This window comes from Diabrotica virgifera, chromosome 2, assembly GCF_917563875.1.
Source record: "Diabrotica virgifera virgifera chromosome 2, PGI_DIABVI_V3a".
NCBI classification, from domain to species: Eukaryota; Metazoa; Arthropoda; class Insecta; order Coleoptera; family Chrysomelidae; genus Diabrotica; species Diabrotica virgifera.
Genome location: NC_065444.1, coordinates 80415066 through 80437148, shown reverse-complemented (window position 1 = coordinate 80437148; position 22083 = coordinate 80415066). Strand labels below are relative to the sequence as shown.

Below are 22083 nucleotides of genomic sequence, written 5' to 3'. Positions count from 1 at the left end.
AATTATTTGAATAATAAAATATACTGTAAAGTTTAAATTAGCAACTCTCTATTCCAGAATAACTTATAGATTCATTAAATTTAATGCAGATATATTACGTGGTTTAAGTTGTGACGTCATCGGATGTGAAATGACGAGATGAAAGTTGAGTTTGTTGAAACAAGGAAATACACTACATAATAAGATAATTAGACTTGCATGGAAAAACAAAGCTAAACAAGCCGAGAAAACCAGAATTTAAGAGTGTTTTTATGTGATGAAATGTTGGTTGCCTAACAAGGCAAGCAGACAACAGGTTGAATGTAAACGGTAGAATATTGCAAGAAAACAGTATATATACAAAAGGTGGCTATTTATTGTGTTAAATTTATTATTATACTATTGTAATGAATAATTATGTCTGTTAAAAGTTGGAAAATAGTTGTTAAAAAATTAAATAACTAAAGATTACTGTTAGTGAGGTAGATATATGTGTGACGGATATGATTGTATATAGTATTGTGAAATGAATGAGAGTATGTAATAATATAATAAAATTAAACTATGTGACCTAAAGTCTAATTCATCTTTATGTAGTTTTGAAAGGACTGAATGAATTGAAAGTAATGTATCTTGATATTCCACCAACGTGGAATAGTGAATAAAATAATTAAAATGAGAGCTACCAATATAGGTCAAATTGTGTGTTGGTGTTAGTATGTAAAGAAGAATCTAAATTGAATGAGTATATGAAATAGAAAAGTATGAGATTGATTTCTATTGGTGATAGTGGAGTGAACAGACTGAACTAAATGAAATATATTTAAGTGCACAAACTTTATGAACGTATGTGATTGTAACTGAAATCAAACAAATGAAAAATGTGAAAAATTTTTTTAATTTTAAATTGGGATAAATGGATATTGGAAGTTGCCTGATACGAATGGAAATGAAAAGATAGATGAAAAAAGAAGAATAGTGAATGCAATAAAACTTAAATGTTATAATCTGAAAGAAGTTTGACTGAATGGGTCGTAATGGATATAGGTGTGCAGTATCCTATTGTTAAGTGAAGTCTAAGAATCTAAAAAGAAAGAAGTGACAGAATTTTACTAAGTAAGGAAAGTGATATATATGACAGACCAGAGTGATTGGATGTATGGTGTTATTTATTATTGTAAGCGGAGATGAGAAAAAAATGAGTAAGTAACATAACAGGCAACAGGATAAGGGAGTGTGAAGAACATTCCAAAGAGACAATATACCAGACCGATTTAAGGATTAATAATAATAAGAGGCATTTAAATAAATTATGAAAGAAGTGGTGAGATGAGATATAGAGGACCTGAAAAAGAGACAGAGACACAAGGTCAGACCAGAAATGAATAGGAGTGGAGGAAAATATGAAGGATAGGAAAATAGAAGAATCAAAACTGTGTTAGGGATGGGATGGTGGGGGAGGCAGCCATGAAGTTGAAAAGAAATGCAAGTTGAGATATGTGTTAATGGGTGATTAGTATGGAAAGAGAAGACTGTTAAACTAGTGGGGTAGTGGAAAAAGAGGGGGAGGGGGAATGGAGAATAGGAGTATAGGGGTAGGGGGGTGAGAGGAATAATGAGAGAAAACTAGGGTTGGATTAAGGGAATAGTTGTCGATGGATAGGAGTGAAAGGACGATTTAAAGTTGTTTGACGATTAACGCAATTGGGGCTGGTCCTCATGTCTCTGGAAATCTCGAGGTCCTCGTACAAATCCAGGCGTAGATTGTTTCTGTCTTGGATGTTATGAATTAATTTAACACCATCAGGGATGTCAAGATGATGATTATTAACTTTCAAATGATGGGAAAAGGCTGATGTAGTGTCTCTTTTAGAATGTTCAGCAGATCTGGTTGAGAGTGATCTGTAAGTCCTGCCGATGTAAGAGGCATCACAATCAGAACAAGTCAGTCTATAAACACCACTACGATTCATATAGTGTATTGTATCCTTAGTATTTGTCAAAAAGTGGCCAAGGGTATTTCCAACTTTGAAAGAAATATGTATATTCTCAGAAGAGTTAGATACTATCTAAGTTAGAAGTATCTAACTCTTCTGAGAATATACATATTTCTTTCAAAGTTGGAAATACCCTTGGCCACTTTTTGACAAATACTAAGGATACAATACACTATATGAATCGTAGTGGTGTTTATAGACTGACTTGTTCTGATTGTGATGCCTCTTACATCGGCAGGACTTACAGATCACTCTCAACCAGATCTGCTGAACATTCTAAAAGAGACACTACATCAGCCTTTTCCCATCATTTGAAAGTTAATAATCATCATCTTGACATCCCTGATGGTGTTAAATTAATTCATAACATCCAAGACAGAAACAATCTACGCCTGGATTTGTACGAGGACCTCGAGATTTCCAGAGACATGAGGACCAGCCCCAATTGCGTTAATCGTCAAACAACTTTAAATCGTCCTTTCACTCCTATCCATCGACAACTATTCCCTTAATCCAACCCTAGTTTTCTCTCATTATTCCTCTCACCCCCCTACCCCTATACTCCTATTCTCCATTCCCCCTCCCCCTCTTTTTCCACTACCCCACTAGTTTAACAGTCTTCTCTTTCCATACTAATCACCCATTAACACATATCTCAACTTGCATTTCTTTTCAACTTCATGGCTGCCTCCCCCACCATCCCATCCCTAACACAGTTTTGATTCTTCTATTTTCCTATCCTTCATATTTTCCTCCACTCCTATTCATTTCTGGTCTGACCTTGTGTCTCTGTCTCTTTTTCAGGTCCTCTATATCTCATCTCACCACTTCTTTCATAATTTATTTAAATGCCTCTTATTATTATTAATCCTTAAATCGGTCTGGTATATTGTCTCTTTGGAATGTTCTTCACACTCCCTTATCCTGTTGCCTGTTATGTTACTTACTCATTTTTTTCTCATCTCCGCTTACAATAATAAATAACACCATACATCCAATCACTCTGGTCTGTCATATATATCACTTTCCTTACTTAGTAACATTCTGTCACTTCTTTCTTTTTAGATTCTTAGACTTCACTTAACAATAGGATACTGCACACCTATATCCATTACGACCCATTCAGTCAAACTTCTTTCAGATTATAACATTTAAGTTTTATTGCATTCACTATTCTTCTTTTTTCATCTATCTTTTCATTTCCATTCGTATCAGGCAACTTCCAATATCCATTTATCCCAATTTAAAATTAAAAAAAAATTTTTCACATTTTTCATTTGTTTGATTTCAGTTACAATCACATACGTTCATAAAGTTTGTGCACTTAAATATATTTCATTTAGTTCAGTCTGTTCACTCCACTATCACCAATAGAAATCAATCTCATACTTTTCTATTTCATATACTCATTCAATTTAGATTCTTCTTTACATACTGACACCAACACACAATTTGACCTATATTGGTAGCTCTCATTTTAATTATTTTATTCACTATTCCACGTTGGTGGAATATCAAGATACATTACTTTCAATTCATTCAGTCCTTTCAAAACTACATAAAGATGAATTAGACTTTAGGTCACATAGTTTAATTTTATTATATTATTACATACTCTCATTCATTTCACAATACTATATACAATCATATCCGTCACACATATATCTACCTCACTAACAGTAATCTTTAGTTATTTAATTTTTTAACAACTATTTTCCAACTTTTAACAGACATAATTATTCATTACAATAGTATAATAATAAATTTAACACAATAAATAGCCACCTTTTGTATATATACTGTTTTCTTGCAATATTCTACCGTTTACATTCAACCTGTTGTCTGCTTGCCTTGTTAGGCAACCAACATTTCATCACATAAAAACACTCTTAAATTCTGGTTTTCTCGGCTTGTTTAGCTTTGTTTTTCCATGCAAGTCTAATTATCTTATTATGTAGTGTATTTCCTTGTTTCAACAAACTCAACTTTCATCTCGTCATTTCACATCCGATGACGTCACAACTTAAACCACGTAATATATCTGCATTAAATTTAATGAATCTATAAGTTATTCTGGAATAGAGAGTTGCTAATTTAAACTTTACAGTATATTTTATTATTCAAATAATTTAAATTATTTTTGCAGACAAACCTTCGCATTTTATTAAAAAATCCAAAATCAAATGAAACTTTAACCAAAAATTGGCTTTATCTTGTCATGTCATGTCACCCTTGTCAAATTGTATATCCACTTCACAATTTCTCAGTTGGTCTGTGCCCATTGAATTGGCAAGTACCTAGTATCTTCGAGCAGGGAACCATGGCACCCTTTTAGCATGTGTTCCACTTTATCCATTAACATCGACTTGTAGTCATAACATTTTAACATATTACATTATGTAAACCATATATGATGATGTTAACACTATTTACGGTGTGCTAGTTTCAAAATACTCGGTAGGATGTAAGTATTCCCACATTTTTCATTTTAACAGTCACATTTTTAACCTTTTGCTTTAATCTAACGTGGAAATACTTCATTCTAGGCACTGAAGATGTTCTGTTTAGAACGAAAACGTTCTGCATTCGATGACATTTTATAGTTTTTAAATAAACGATTTTATACCAGAATACATCTCGAAGTTTTTACTTCTGTATTGGTTTTTTAAACTATGGTATACAGCCAACTATTGGGATTTTCCCATTGATTTTTATATATATATATATATATATATATATATATATATATATATATATATATATATATATATATATATATATATATATATAATATATGTATAATATATATAGGGTGTCCCAAAAGTAGTGGAACGGTCGAATATTTCGCGAACTAAACATCGGATCGAAAAACTGAAAAATACGTTTTCAATAATTTTCAAAAATCTATCCAATGACACCAAACACCAACCCCCACTACACCCCCTGGAGGTAGGGTCGGGGTTAACTTTAAAATCTCAAAAGGAAACCCCTAGTTTTTCTTGCAGATTTGGATTCGTTACGTAAAAGAAAGCAACTTTTATTCAAGACATTTTATCGAACTGTGGATAGATGGCGCTATAATTGGGAAAAACGATTTATCCTGATACCATAGGTACATTATAGAAACGGTCTAATATCTCGAGAAATGCACTTCCAAATGAGAAAACAAAAAACAGGTTTTTAATATTTTTCGAAAAGCTATCGATAAACACCAACAACGACTCTCCAACCCACCCCCTGTTGACGGGGTGGGGGGTAAATTTAAAATCTTAAATAGCAACCCCCACTTTTTATTGCAGATTCGAATTCGTCATGAAAAATTAAGCAACATTTATTCGAAACATTTTTTAAAATTGCTGATAGATGGCGCTAATAAATCGTATTTTTCCAATTAAAGCGCCATCTATCAACAATTCTGAAAAATGTTTCGAATAAATGTTGCTTAATTTTTCATGACGAATCCGAATCCGTAATAAAAAGTGGGGGCTGCTATTTAAGATTTTAAAGTTACCCCCCACCCCACCTCCAGGGGGTGGGTCGGAGGGTCATGTTTAGTGTTATTCGATAGGTTTTTGAAAAGTATTAAAAACATTTTTTTTAGTTTCTCATTTGGAAGTGTATTTCTCGAGATATTAGACCGTTTCTATAATTTACCTATGGTATCAGGATAAATCGTTTTTCTCAATTATAGCGCCATCTATCCACAGTTCGAAAAAATGTCTTGAATAAAAGTTGCTTACTTTTACGTAACGAATCCAAATCTGCAAGAAAAACTAGGGGTTTCCATTTGAGATTTTAAAGTTACCCTCCACCCCACCTGCAGGGGGTGTAGTGGGGGTTGGTGTTTGGTGTCATTGGATAGATTTTTGAAAATGATTGAACATGTATTTTTCAGTTTTTCGATCCGATGTTTAGTTCGCGAAATATTCGACCGTTCCACTACTTTTGGGACACCCTGTATATATAATATACATATTATACATATATATATAATATATATACATACATATATATATATATATATATATATATATATATATATATATATATATTATATATATTATCTATTTATTAAATAAAGTCAGTATTGATCTATTATTATTATACCGACAACAACAAAATTCAACACCTTGAAGGACAGACATTTTCTTAAATATTTATTTATGGAAGTATACATTATAATACATATTTCAGAAACGAAAATGTAATTAATCAGATAGATAAAGGCCAATAGACTCAGTTGGCAGGTCATGTGATACGCAGTAACGACGATCGCCTTAGAGCGCCATGGGAAAATTGTTATTGTGTCTGAGTTAATATTAAGCTTCCAACTGGATTTGTCCATTTTTTTTTTTTCAAAAAAATATATTAGTTTTTTAACCGTAACTTTTTTTATTTTTTATCTTAGAAAGTTTGGTAAAAAAGAATTTTGTATGTTTTTACATGATCTATAAGGCGATTGAATCCTTTTAAATCTCTCAGTCGCAAAAAGACGAGATTTTGAAAGTATTGGTAAAGGTGGTTTTTGCATGTTAGTACAAGTTTTAATTGTCAATAGCTCACTCAATTTTTGCCATAGAAAAATTTTTTTCAAACCAACTTTTGGGAATTAAATAACCTACAATGTCATATTTAAAACAGTTTTTCGCATATCTAATGCTAATCTTTTTATTCTGAAGAAAAAGGCATTTTTTACCAAACTACAAAAATTCGTTATTCGTTTTAGCTCCAGTTTTTTAAAAACTATTTATTCTAAGCCAGTCAAACTTCTAGAATCTATTAATAATACATAAATAAAGAAGACTGAATAATGCCAATAACTAACAACACAGCTAAGTATCTAACATTATTATGCTTCCAATTTGATTTGTCCATTTTTCTTTTCAAAAAAATATATTTGTTTTTTAACCGTAACTTTTTTATTTTTTATCTTGGAAAATTTTGTAACACTGTTTTTTGTAGGCTTTTATAAGATCTATAAGGCTATTAATATTAAATCCTTTTAAAATCTTTAGTCGCGAAAAGAGGTCTTTGAAAGTGTTGGTAAAGGTGGTTTTTGCATGTTAGTATAAGTACCATGTTCGTGGTGATTATTATATGAATAATAAGTTGCAGTTCTTAGGTTCTCGGGATAAAGCCAGTCTCATTCGATGTCAAATTCCAGTCTTTTGAATTTGTTTCAAAAAATTGTTATTATTATTATAATAATTTCTGCCCAATTTTGCACAGAAACTTCTGATTTGTTTAAAGGGGATATTTTTGAACAGGAATTTGCAAAGAAACCGAATCAGAATTGTTTCATACGGGAGCGTAGTGCAAAAAAATAGCTTTATCCTTCTCGAAACTTTTACAACTCTCTTCTTCTTAACGTGCCCTATCAAGTACCCTTGACGTTGGTGATAAACATGGCGAAACTGTCTCTGCCTCGAGCTATTCTAAATAGTTACACTAATTTCTTTATTTCTGTCCACTCCCTGATATTCTTCCAACAAGAGGCCTGTTTTCTACCAATTCCTCTTCGTCCTTAGAATTTACTCATCATAATAATAAGTTGAAGAAGATTATATCGGTCTCCCCTTACCTGGTAGTAAGGGGAGACCGATATAATATGCTTCAACTGTCCTGTCCAAAATAGGCCATCTTTCTACATTTGATGTTATCTAGCAGCTCGAGAGCAGAATTTGCTCTCTTAACGACTGCCACATTTGTCAGCACAGCCGTCCATGGTATTTTTAGTATACGACTGTACAGCCACATTACTTCAAAGGCCTCCAAACGATTCATGGTGGATATTTTTAATGTCCATGCTTCGACACCGCATAAGAGGAGTGACCAAATGTAACATTTTACAACACTCTAGATAATTAAAATGATCACATAGGAAAAATAGTTGTATTTAATATATTTTATTTGAATGTCTTAATAGCTGTGGTATAAAATTAAATATATTTTTGTGTGTTATCAGGATACCATTGGCAATGAAGAAATCATCCAAGGATTTTTCTATGCTCCTGTGATTGAACCAGAACACGATAATGCTTTCATTACAGAACGGATGTATAAAGCTGTTGAAAAAGGAAAAATGGCTCAAGTTCCACTGATGATTGGTATTGAAAGTGAAGAAGCACTAGCCAGAACTACGGGTACAATTAACATATAATAGTAGGAGAGCTAGTGAACCCTCCGAGTAACGGTCTTCCTGTAAGGCTAGAAATTTGTATAGTCACAATTCGTAACACACCAAGGCTAAAAACCATGACCTGGCAGGCATCAGCCCTGCACGTGTATCTACCAGGTGAATCGAAAAGTGAATAGTTTAGGGGGTAAAATAAACTTTCTCCTGTAAAGTTTAAATTTAAGTATGTGTTTGAGTAAGTCATTTAGAAGAAATGTGTACAATGACAAGCGATTCTGAACAGCGTAAGACCTTGCCAGGCGTGGGTAAAAATTAGGGTTTTTTTCTAAATAATTTTTTTTTACATCGAACAAAGTATTTTTAGGTTTTTTGAATCATTCCAAACAGAAAAGGTCTTTAGTGACTTTTCTCTTAGGTTAATAGTTTTTGAAATATAAGCGATTAAAAATTTAAAAATTACGAAATCGGACATTTTTAACCTTCAAAAACTATGTGAAACACTGAAAATTTCAATGTTGTCAAGGTAGGAAGATATTCTATAAACATCGATTGATGAAATCCCGAAGAGTTTTTTGCAATACAATATCGAAAACCCCTTGGTTTTTTAATTGCTAATCAAGCGGGCGCGATACCTTAGTATAAGTGAGGACGTTTTTTGAATAGGAGTAGGGGTCGTGTGATAGCTCACTTGAAAGGTTATTTAATTTTCTATTCAGTAATATAAACGGTAATATAATTATTTATACAGGGTGTGCAAAATTTTTTTTTAATTAAATTAATTGAGACAAAAAGAAGAATGTATGTAATTCATTTATTTCAAAATACATTTGAGTGCTGTCAGAAAACAGAAAGAAATGTTTATTTGAAAATAAACATTGTTTTTCGCTTAAATTCAATGTAAAAACTTCCAACCACCTGCCTCTTAGCAGTTTGAATATTGAATTAAGGCGAAAAGCAATGTTTATTTGTAAAATAAACATTACCACTTGTTCTTATGACAGCAGTAAAATGTGTTTTGAATTACATAAATTGCTTACATTCTTCTTTTTGTGTAAATTAATTTAATAAAAATTTTTTGTACACCCTGTGTAAATAATTATGTTAATGTTTATATTACTAAATAGAGAATTAGATAACATTTCAAATGAGCTATCACACAACCCCTACTCTCGTTAAAAAAATCATCGATTACGTCATCACGCCCAGATGGATGACATCACTATTATTATATATATGCCAAAAAGTCCTAATTTAAAAATAAAAATCGACCTACATATCTGAGGATTTCTCTTCAAATTTGCCCATTCTCGAGATAATGAATTTATGCAAACTCTAACGTCCTCACTCATACTATAGTGTCGCGCCCGCTTGACTGGCAATTAAAAAACAAAGGGGTTTTCGATATTGTATTGCAAAAAACCCTTCGGTATTTCATCAATTGGTGTTTATAGAATATCTACTTACCTTGGCAATATTGAAATTTTCAGTTTTTCACATAGCTTTTGAACAGTTAAAAATGGACGATTTCGAAATTTTTAATCGCTTATATGTCAAAAACTATTAACCTAATAGAAACGTCACTCAAGACCTTTTCTGTTTGGAATGATTCAAAAACCTAAAAAAACTTTTTTCGATGCAAAAAAAATAATTTTAGGAAAAAACCCTAATCTTTCCCCTCGCCTGGCAAAGTCTTATGCTGTTAAGAATCGCCTGTCATTGTACACATTTCTTCTAAATGACTTACTCAAACACATACTTAAATTTAAACTTTACAGGAGAAAGTTTATTTCACCCCCTAAACTATGCACTTTTCGATTCACCTGGTAGATACACGTGCAGGGCTTATGCCTGCCAGGTCATGGTTTTTAGCCTTGGTGTGCTATGAATTGTCACAGGGGCGTCATTTGATAGGGTCAGGGGGGCATTTGCCCCCCCTAACCTTGAAAATGACTGAAATTTACAAAAAATAGATCAATTTTGTATTATGTTTGCATATAATGTATTGTATATATGTATAATGCTTGCCCCCCCTATCAAAATTTCAAATGACGCTCCTGAATTATCACTATACAAATTTCTAGCCTTACAGGAAGACCGTTACTCGGAGGATTCACTAGCTCTTAGAGTAAAAAATAATTCTACGTTTTAATAATATTTAATCATACTGTCTGCATATCACAGAGTACAGTCACTGAAGGTTCTCACCTCCGATTTCGTTGAACCTTCATCAATTTTCAGTAGTAATTGCACAAGAGCTCTAAAATTATCGAATTTTTCCCGAGTGACACTCAAAGTGTCACGAGGGCAAAAATTCAATAATAATTTTAGAGATCGAGTGCAATTTGCTGCGATTATTTCATGAAAAAAACTGTTGAAAACCGAAATTTTATTTTAATTTATTTATGTAAATACAAATTAGTATAATTAAACACACAGTTGTTATAAATATTTGACGGTTGAAAGTCATCACTTTTATAATTTTTAAAACATTAATTGTCATTAATGTCACTGAATGTATTTTTTCGTAGCAACGAAGGGCATCTAACGTAATATACTTGACGACAGGAAATTATCAAAAATTATCAATTTAATTTAGATTTCTGTAGCTTTCTATTGGTCAGAATCTCCTATGAATGAAATCACCGGGTATAATATCACAAGAGAGTGAGAACAAATTGAAAATAATGCGACAGTTTTTCGAAAATTTGTTATCTGGCAATAGACACGAGCGCCCGCAGGGCTCCAGTGGCTATTTCCCAATGACAACAAATTTGAGTAAAAATTAAGCATTATTTTCTTATTTATTCTTACTGTTGACAGTTTTAATTTCGTCATTTTCCTTTTAAATTATGTCAAAGTGTCACGAGGGCAAAAATTCTATATTAATTTTAGAGATCGAGTGCAATTTGTTGCGATTATTTGATGAATAAAACTGTTCAACACCAAAATTTTATTGTAATTTATTTATGTAAGTACAAATTAGTACAATTAAACACAGAGTTGTTATAAATATTAATTTGACGGTTGAAAGTCATCACTTTTATAATTTTTAAAACATTAATTGTCATTAATGCCACTGAATGTATTTTTTCGTAGCAACGAAGGGCATCTGACGTAATATACTTGACGACGGGAAATTATCAAAAATTATCAATTTAATTTAGATTTATGTAGCTTTCTATTGGTCAGAATCTCCTATGAATGAAATAATCGGTATAATTTTAATCTGATTGGACAGAATTAAACACGTGATAAAATATCTTACTATAGAATTGGAAGTTAAAATCATCAAAAAAATAATCCGTTTAATTTAGATTTATGTAGCTTTCTATTGGTCAGAATCTCCTACGAATGAAATAATCAGTAGTAGTTGCACAAGAGCTCTAAAATTCTATATTAATTTTAGAGATCGAGTGCAATTTGTTGCGATTACTTCATGAATAAGACTGTTCAAAACCAAAATTTTATTGTAATTTATTTATGTAAGTACAAATTAGTACAACTAAACACACAGTTTTTATAAATATTTTTGACGGTTAAAAGTCATCACTTTTATAATTTTTAAAACATTAATTGTCATTAATGTCAACGAAGGGCATCTGACGTAATATACTTGACGACGGGAAATTATCAAAAATTATCGGGTATAATATCACAAGAGAGTGAGAATAAATTGAAAATAATGCGACAGTTTTTCGAAAATTTGTTGTCTGGCAATAGACACGAGGGCCCGCAGGGCTCGAGTGGCTATTGCCCAATGACAACAAATTTGAGTAAAAATGAAGCATTGTTTTCTTATTTATTCTTACTGTCGTGTGATATTCGTAAGATTATTTTTTAATACGTATATTATGGATATTTTCTTAAATGTGACAGTTGTCAAAACTAGGAAACTGGTTGCCATTAAACAGAAACAATCTACTTAAAAAAATTCTGTCGGTAATTTCCTACAGTAGATAATTCTCAGTATAATTTTAATCTGATTGGACAGAATTAAACACGTGATCAAATGTTGTTCTGAAGCTACTTTCTTGTGGCATTTTTATAATCAATTATATTCAAATAGGAAATAAGCCACAATTTTACCTAAAAATGATTTTATTAACGTTTCGACGCCCAAGTTGGGTGTCGTTGTCAAAATACAAAATAATACTAAATGAATAAAAATGTTGTTGCTTAGTAAAAAATTCTTCTAATAATTTATTTAATATCATTTTAAAGTCGTCTACTTTAAAATGTTTAATACGTGTCTGAATTGCCGATATAAATGAGTCAGATTAAATAAATTATTAGAAGAATTTTTTACTAAGCAACAACATTTTTATTTATTTAGTATTATTTTGTATTTTGACAACGACACCCGACTTGGGCGTCGAAACGTTAATAAAATCATTTTTAGGTAAAATTGTGGCTTATTTCTCATTTGAATATACTTGATTACGTGATCAAATATCTTACTATACGATTGGAAGTTAAAATCATTAAACAATAATCTCTTTAATTTTTATTTCTGTAGCTTTCTATTGGTCAGAATCTCCTATGAATGAAATGATCATCAAAATTTGTGACTTTTTGTAAATTATACTTTTTTGTAGATAACAACTGGTCTGCCTCTCTTCCTGGCTACGACAGTGACGTTAAACTTCTTGTCAACCATAATATGCGGATAAATGATAGCAAGACTCTGGAAGAAGTTGGTCAGAAAATTAGAAAAATTTTTACGGACGGATTATTGCAAAACAATCTCGCAGCAGCAATTAGGGTAAGTTTTATACAGTCGGTACAATATACATATATATAGGGTGAGTCACCACTAACGGGACGGAAGATTACAGCGAAATGGTAAAAGATTTGAAAAAAGATTTTAAATCAGTAGTTTGTAAGTTGATAAAATATATATTTTAAAATTATTTTAAAATATACAGGGTGTCCCAATAAATGGCGGCGTATCAAAGTTTTATTTTTTCTTATGGAACGCCCTATATTTTATTGCATTTTTTAATTGTACGCAAAAAATAAGGTATAGTTTCATAAGGCTTCCCTATACCTATGTACAGAGTGTTCTGAGTTATGTTGACTTTTCTTAAAATGTAAAGTTTTAAAAGAAGGCTTATTCTCAAGTTATTTAAGAAATTATAAAAAATTTATTTTTAAATTTAAATATTTGGATATTGCTTGAATATATTTCATGATTAATTATTCCACATTTATTTACAGGGTGTTCAAAATTTACAGTTTCATTATTGGATTATTCAATGTATCATATGATTCTTATTTTAAATATAACACCATGTATATTAATAAATAATTATACTAAACAATTTTACCTCTTTCGAATGGTATATGGATGTCCTATACCTAGGTCTCACAGTTTTTGTGTAATTTACAATTATTTCAATTCTTAATCTGTAAATGGATTTTAAAACAAAAGATGTAGTTAATTAATGGCATTGTATGACATTGTCACCTTATAACAGTTCGGTCTGGTTTTTATTTTATAATAAATGTATTCCATGATTAAGTATTACACATTTATTTACAGGGTGTTCAAAATTTACAGTTTCAATATTGGATTATTTAATGTGTCATATGATGCTTATTTTAAATAAAACACCATGTATATTAATAAATTATTGTACTAAGCACAGGTTCCTCTTTCGAATGGTATAGAGATGTTCTATAACTAGGAGTCATAGTTTTTGCGTAATTTAAAATTTTCTTAAACGGTAAATTGATTTTAAAAATAATATTTATAGTCACTCTCGATTTTTAAACTGTACGAAATAAGTGTTTGTTTACTGTATCATAATGAAATGAAAATTATGTCTATTTACTAGACCATTATTATGAAAAGTAGGTATATTGGTCTGTATACAATACATTAAAAAATCAGGACCTTCTATAAAGTCTAAAGTCCATAAACGATAAGTTAAATATTTATCATAATCCTGTTTGGTATAATACTGGTGTAGTTGAGTTTTATATGGATAATAGTGGTTTCTCTTAACCCGGCACCTGCCACGTGGCTTTGCAAGGCGCCAACTGCCACGTGGGGTGCTCACAGCACCCCATAAGAATTTTCTGTGATCTACTTTTTTGAAAAACAAAATAATGTGTTGAGTAACACAAGAATATAAATAAACATGTTTTATTAACTTATTAGCCACTAATATGTTATAAAAGTTAAAAAATGAAATGAAAAAGGTGTTATAAGCAAATTAGCAAGTACCAAGCCATAATAAATGAAGTCAAGTAAAATATCTAAAAAAATTAAGATTTAGTGAGTATAGAGTCTATATTAATAATTTAAATCAGTTATTTCAATAAAAAATGTCAATTTGACCTGTTTATCAAAAATACAAAAAAAATTTAAAACTTAAAGTGCCAGGTGATGACACCCCAATTCGACTTTAGAGCTATAAGTTCAGAATGACACTAAATAACCACTTCAAACACTAACACATAAATGCTATATAATATTATAGAAAGCTACTATGACGCACAGCTCGGTTACCAAACTTGAAATACCAAATATTTGATAAAAATGTGTTATGGGGTGCTGGTAGCACCCCACGTGGCAGGTGCCGGGTTAAGTATTCTTTGACTGATTTACAATTCACCCGAAATTTTTTCTTTACTAGAATGGGTTTTCTGTAACAAAAAGCAGGACATCAAGCTCCTTGGCGCTATCACAAATAACTGGTTTATTTTTATTTACCTTTCCTTATGCAACATTACCAGTAGCACGGAATCTATTGAAATCTCTCAAAAACGTCCTTTTTTGGGTGTTTTCTATCAGGATACTTTTGATCGTAAACTTAAGAAGGTAAGATACAATTTTGCAAACACTCCCCAATGCAAAGTACCATGTCTACTCTTTCGTAGATAACATGATCATTCATTTTTAGGAACAATTAAATTTGAATATCATACTCATATGTATATATTTTTGATAATTACCAGAACGTACTGTCATAAAATGACGATGTAATACAATGAGATACATCTTTTGTTTTAAACTCGATTTACAGATTAAGAATTTAAATAATTGTAAATTACGCAATAACTATTAGACCTAGGTATAGGACGTCCATATACCATTCGAAAGAGGTGACTCTTAGTATAATGGTGTATTAATATACATGGTGTTCCATTTAAAATAAGCATCATATGACACATTGAATAATCCAATAATGAAACTGTAAATGTTGAACACCCTGTAAATAATTGTGTAATAATTAATCATGGAATACATTTAACCAATATCCAACTATTTAGATGTAAAAGTATTTTTTTCATAATTTCTTAAATATCTTGACAATAAGCCTTCTTTTAACACTTTACGTTTTAAGAAAAGTCACCATAACTCAGAACACTCTGTACATAGGTATAGCGAAGCCCTATGAAACTATACCTTATTTTTTGCGGACAATAAAAAAATGCAATAAAATACAGGGTGTTCCATAAGAAAAAATATAACTTTGATACGCCGCCATTTATTGGGACATCCTGTATATTTCAAAATAATTTTAAAATGTAGATTTTATCACAAACTAATAATTTAAAAATTTTTTTCAAATCTTTTACCATTTCACTGTAATCTTCCGTCCCGTTAGAGGTGACTCACCAGAGGTGAATTCCCCAGATTATTTTGTGCTTGATATCGGCCCAGTCTCTTAATCTGGGGAATTCCATCCGAATTATCTTGTATTTGTGTAATTTGAACTGTGTATACGATAGTAAAAGTGAATCATGGCATACGGCGGCGGCGGAAGAGCGACGGTCATTGTCTCGGATTTATCGGAAACAACAGGCACCTGTTATTCCTTTATTTATTTCAAATTGTCTTAGCATTGTTTAAAAAAGACTAAAAGACTATTTAATAATTTATTTTTTAAACAATGATCTTAGTTTTCACTGTTCATAACATCACTGCGATTGTGACTGTATTGTGTGTAGTACAGTCTTGTATTGTTTGCTTAGGTTTGTGTTTGCGTGTTTTTAATAATTTAGATGTGTAGGTACTGTGCATGTGTGCAAATATATATTTCATGTTATTTCAATTATGACAGAGTTTATCTATAAGTATACCCTATTTTATTAATTTTTACCATATTCTCCGGCTAACCCGTATTTTCGATAACCCGGACCGGCCGCGGTCCCGATTAATCCGAGTTATCGAGTTTCCACTGTACAACAAAACAAATTAATATGCAATGTAAATAAATAAAAACATTAGAAATAGGAAATAAGAATTAAGTTAAAATAAATAATAAAAGCAATAAATATAATAAAACAAATAGGTTACAGTAAAGAATAAAAAAATCTGAAGAGTCAATACTGCAACTGTCAAATAAATGTTACCAATTTATGCCAAAATGTCATCTTTAACAATAGTGTGCTTTATAAAAACACTTTATATTCCACTTATAAAAATTAAAAGAAACAAATTAGGGCACACTTCTTTAAATTTACATTAATAGAAATCTTCCAATATTATTTCTACGCGTGTATAATAAGATATGTCCAGTGGCTATAATTCCAGTGTACAGCTTAACGATTCTAAAAAGAAACACACCTACGACTATATTTAGCGTTGGTATCATGTGACGTCACGTGCTATAACGCGGATGTCGTGCGACGCTATATATTTTGTACGGACTGTATATTATTTGCTATTGAACATAAGATTTAGAAGCTATTTGTGGAGATAAAACCACTAGTTGAGATGGATACGCTTGAGGGATTATACCTTGTAGGAGGACGTCCTCGATTACGATAAGCAACGTGTCAGGTCATAAATTTTTGGAAAGACACAATACATGACAAGCCTGGTACCAAGCGAAAATCCAAAAGTGTCGACTTCAAGGAAATAGCATTGGTCCATAAATATAAATACTTTGCGAATTAAATCCAAATTTCCAGGGACAATCAAACTGCCGAACTAAAAAGAAGAATCACCCTAGCATGGGCCGCATATGGAGCTCTATCAGAAATTTTCAAGAGCAACATGCCATATTATCTGAAACACAAGACATTCGACCAATGTGTTCTTCCAGTCATGACTTACGGCGACTAAATACTATCGTTAACCTAGGTGTCGGAATGTTGGTCGAGAACACTTCGTCGACGGAAAATTAGTCGACAACATTTGGTCGACAAACAGTTGGTCGAATGCACAATTCATCGAATGTACAATTCGTCGACGAACATTTGATCGAATGGATTTTTCGTCGACAAAACCCAAATGGAATAATACGTGGCGGAAACACACCAATATTAATATAAAGTTAGTTCCTTTGTACCATACCAAAAAAAAAAATATTTTATACATTGCCAGTCCTAAGTCTTGGATAAAGTGTGAAGGGAAGTTTATTCTCAGGATTTCTTTACTTTTTTATTGATATTGACTGATTATTGCAGTCGAAAACATTGTACGAAAATGCCTCGATTCCCTAAAAATTTATTGACGTCAGCATCTCGCATATATCGTCTTGTCCGCAAGTGGCCCCAAATTTGACTTGTGCGGAAATGCTCCGTTCGCCAGTGCGGTGACACCAAAAATAAGAACGGTACAACAACACTATAGTCCAGAGAAATAAGATTTTTCTCGTGACACATCCCCCGCCAGGTCGAAACCAAATTTTTTGAGTAGTATGGACATCTATATTGTTAACCTATATGTTTCATGCAGCCGATTTTGATGATATACATAGTTATAAACAAATGAAGATCAAAAAACGGTAAATTATCGGTATTTTTGTCTATTACCAAAAAGTTAAGCACTTTAAACAAATTTGAGAGTAAGAAACTCATAAATCGTAAAAAAAACTTCAATATGGCGTTCGCTGAATATGTCCATCCTTATTGGTTGCTTAGAAAAATGCAAAATAAATCATAAATTTTGAGTTTCTATAAATATTCATAACTTAGGTAAAAATTAACTTAGAATCTTTTGATTTACACGGAATGCCGAGACTTCTTGTATTTAAATTATATTTTAAATTTCAAAGCAATTGGTCAAATAGTTTAAAAGTTATTTAATTTGTTTTTCCCAAATTCATTTTTTTTGCAACACTATAAGTCAGAAAATTATGAGGTTACAATAATACTTCGGACAGTTTATGAAAGAAGAACATTTATACTATTACCTTAATTAAAAATAAATGACAAAAAATAATTTTAAACAGTGTAAAATTATTTTGCAAAAACATGTCGAATTTTTGCTTACTTATAAACAATTAGAATAACTTTTTAACCGTTACCCGTAGAAAAATTATTTTCTCATATTTAGAAAGACTGAATTTTTATGCACATTTAGAAAGAAAAACAACTGTCCTAGGACAATTGGGGACAATGTTAGCCCCCCATTTTTTTAATTCACATGTTTTTGCAAAATTATTTTGCAGTATTTATAATTATGTTTTGTCATTTTTTTTTTAATTAAATTAATACTGTAAATTTTCTTCTTTCATAATCTATCCAAAATATTACTGTAATCATTTTCTGACTTACAGTGTTGCAAAAAATAATAATTTTGGATAAACAAATTAAATAATATTTAAACTAATTGCTTTGAAATTTAGGGTATGATTTAAGCACCATAAGTCTCAGCATTCCGTATAATAAGAAGGTTCTAAGTTAATTTTTACATAAGTTATGAATATTTATAAAACTTAAAATTTATTATTTATTTTGCAATTTTCTAAGCAACCAATAAGGATAGACCTATTCAGCGAACGCCGTATTGAAGTTTTTTATACGGTTTATGAGTTTATTACTCTCAATTTTGTTTAAAATACCCAATTTTTTAGTAATAGACGAAAAAAGCAAAAATTTACCGTTTTTTGATCTTCATTTGTTTATAACTATGTATATCATCAAAATCGGCTGCAGGAAACATATAGGTTATTATTATAGATGACCGTACTACTCGAAAAATTTGGTTTCGGTCTAGAGGGGGTTGTGTCACCAACAGGATATTTTTTTCCTTATTTCTCTGAACTACTAATTAAAATATCGATTGATATTTGCTGTCTACTCTCCCACAGCAGCCATTTTTTTCAGTAAATTTAAAAATAATTAACATTGAGAAAAAAAATTAACAAAACCCAAAAAAAGAATGTGTGTGTACTTTGTACGCACGTAAGAAGTTATACTTCTATTATATGATTTCAACGAAATTAATATACTTTAAACAGTTTATTTATATTTTATTTAAATATTAAACTAATTTTAATACGTACTACTTTTCAAAAATTTTTATTAAAACAGTAACAGAAATTAAAAAAAAAAGAATAAAACACACACAAACACATTGAAAAATGCCACAAATTATTTCTGAACAACAATTGTTGGAAAAATTTTTAACTAATTATGCATTTTCTGAAAAAAAAAATATATAATCAATTTACATACTTACAATCATAAAATGTATAAAAAAACAAAAAAGAAAAGTTTCTATTGGGGTTCGAACCCGCTTATGTTTGCGTAGTTAGTATTGGAATTCATTCATCTTAGACTTCCACCCACGGAGACACCTGAATCATGTGGGAAGATCGACGAACTAAACGGTTTAAACTTTTGACAGTTCTAAATTTAACCAAATTATTTTGATTTTTGTGGAATATTGAAATATTTCAATATTAAAATACAACAAAACATATAGTAAGCAAACATCAGGTGAATATTGACATAAATTTTGATGGTAATCAAATTATGTAAATCAAAGCATTACATGGTATTTGATAGGTTAATTTTAAATTTTCCAGATAGGTAGGTACCTATGTAATTTTTATTAGGATACTGAAACATTTACAATTATTACCTAAGTATCTGTCGCTTTTAAAAACTATTTAAAAAGTCACTACAATTATAAACTTGCTTTTTTCTCTGCCATCACAACAATAAAAACTAATATACACAACATTTGTTGATCTATAATCTCCAACAATTATTGACAGATGATTTTAACACCCAATACGATCCCGTATAACGTTTGAGCGACTAAATATACTGTCATATATAACGATAATTGAGTAATATACTGTCGGTGTGCGCATGCGCCAGGGAATGTAAAAATTCACCCTCGTGTCTAAGGAAGTATAACTTCAATAAATTCAGATATGTATAATACAATATTCCAGTTAACAAAATAAAAACGAATAATCCGTCGATTTTCACCATTAATCACTTTATCCTAAAGATAAATATCGGTTTGTCGATGAAAAATCCATTCGGACAAATGTTCATCGACGAATTGTACATTCGATGAATTGTGCATTCGACCAACTGTTTGTCGACCAAATGTTGTCGACTAATTTTCCGTCGACGAAGTGTTCTCGACCAACTTTTCTACCTCGTTAACCCAGGTCACAGCAACCAAACTTAGAGTGGCCCAAAGAAGAATGGAATGGTCTCTACTTGGAATGACTTTCAGAGTCGGTAGAAACGAGGAAATCAGAATAGGGATAAGCATCACAGATGATATAGAGCGAATAGCATGGCTGAAGTGAAATTAGGACGGGATGAAGGACGGGAGGTGGACCCAGGGCCGCCGAGAGGGCGGTACAGCCGGTACATTTTACCGGGGCCCGGCGATGTAAGGGGCCCGGCGTCGACCAGACCAAAGACGTAATTTTTCCCGTTTTTTTGCTCTTCACTTTATGTCCATAATGCGTTTAATTAGATAATACTTATCTATATTTAATATTATGACCTTTAATCAAGTTAATCATTTTAACAGCAATAAATCGCAAGAGTCAAATACTACAGTGCAGTCAGATAAAACTATGGTATGGAGATGGAGATTAAAAATATATCAGGGCTTCTAGAATATTTATAAAAAATCAGAAGAATCTATGTTGAAAAATCTAGATTAGTTACCAGAAATTATGGAATAAATCCAGAATTTACATTTTACATCACATACAGTGCGTCCATAAAGTAAGGCATAAATTCATTATTTCGTAAACCGGCGACTTTAAAGAAAAATCCCGAAACAGGTCGATTTTTATTTTTAATTTCCGATTTTTTGGAATATATATCATACTAGTGACGTCATCCATCTGGGCGTGATGACGTAATCGATGATTTTTTTAAATGAGAATATGGGTCATGTGATAGCTCATTTGAAAGGGTACTCAATTCTATATTCACTAATGTAAACATTAACATAATTATTTATACAAGGTGTTCAAAAAACATTTTTTAAATTAAAATAATTGAGACAAAAAGAAGAATGTATGTAATTTATCTAATTCAAAATACGTTTTAATGTGGTCAGAAAACAGGAAAAAATGTTTTTTTGACAAATAAATATTGTTTTTCGCTTAAATTCAATGTTAAAGCTGCCACCCACCTGCCTCTCGCCAGTTTGAACATTTCGTTTAAGCGAAAATCAATGTTTATTCGTCACATAATTTTTTTTCTGTTTTGTGACAGTAGTAAAACGCATTTTGAATTAAATAAATTACATACATTCTTCTTTCTGTCTCAATTATTTTAATTTAAAAAATGTTTTTTTGCACACCCTGTATAAATAATTATGTTAATGTTTACATTAGTGAATATCGAATTGAATACCCTTTCAAATGAGCTATCACATGACCCATATTCTCATTTAAAAAAATCATCGATTACGTCATCACGCCCAGATGGATGACGTCACTAGTATGATATATATGCCAAAAAATCGGAAATTAAAAATAAAAATCGTCCTATTTCGGGATTTTTCGCGGAAGTCGCCGGTTTATGAAATAATGAATTTATGCTTTACTTTATGGACGCACTGTATAAAGCAAAACGGCGCAAAAAACCTGTGAGATTTTTTGATGATTTGCCTGGGCCTAGTAGTGATGCGACTGATAATTTTTTGAGCCCGACGCAATATTTCGCTGGTATTTCGCTGGAAAATATTTTTTAATATTGTCATATATTAAGCAATTTAACCAGAAGATTTAATGCGGAAAA

General features: G+C 31.2%; 1 protein-coding gene across 3 annotated transcripts in view; it reads left to right on the top strand.

The window, feature by feature from the left end:
* The window catches only part of LOC114334564 (venom carboxylesterase-6), a 675899-nt gene that overhangs the window by 350822 nt on the left and 302994 nt on the right, over positions 1–22083 (top strand). For 2 of the 3 annotated variants that reach the window (XM_050643823.1, XM_050643824.1), the window contains exons 7-8: positions 7942–8119; positions 12708–12874. The exons of the other annotated variant lie outside the window; for it this stretch is intronic. In XM_050643823.1, the coding sequence (XP_050499780.1) occupies positions 7942–8119; positions 12708–12874 (345 nt within the window). The remainder of the gene's footprint in view (positions 1–7941; positions 8120–12707; positions 12875–22083) is intronic. 3 annotated transcript variants of the gene reach the window in all.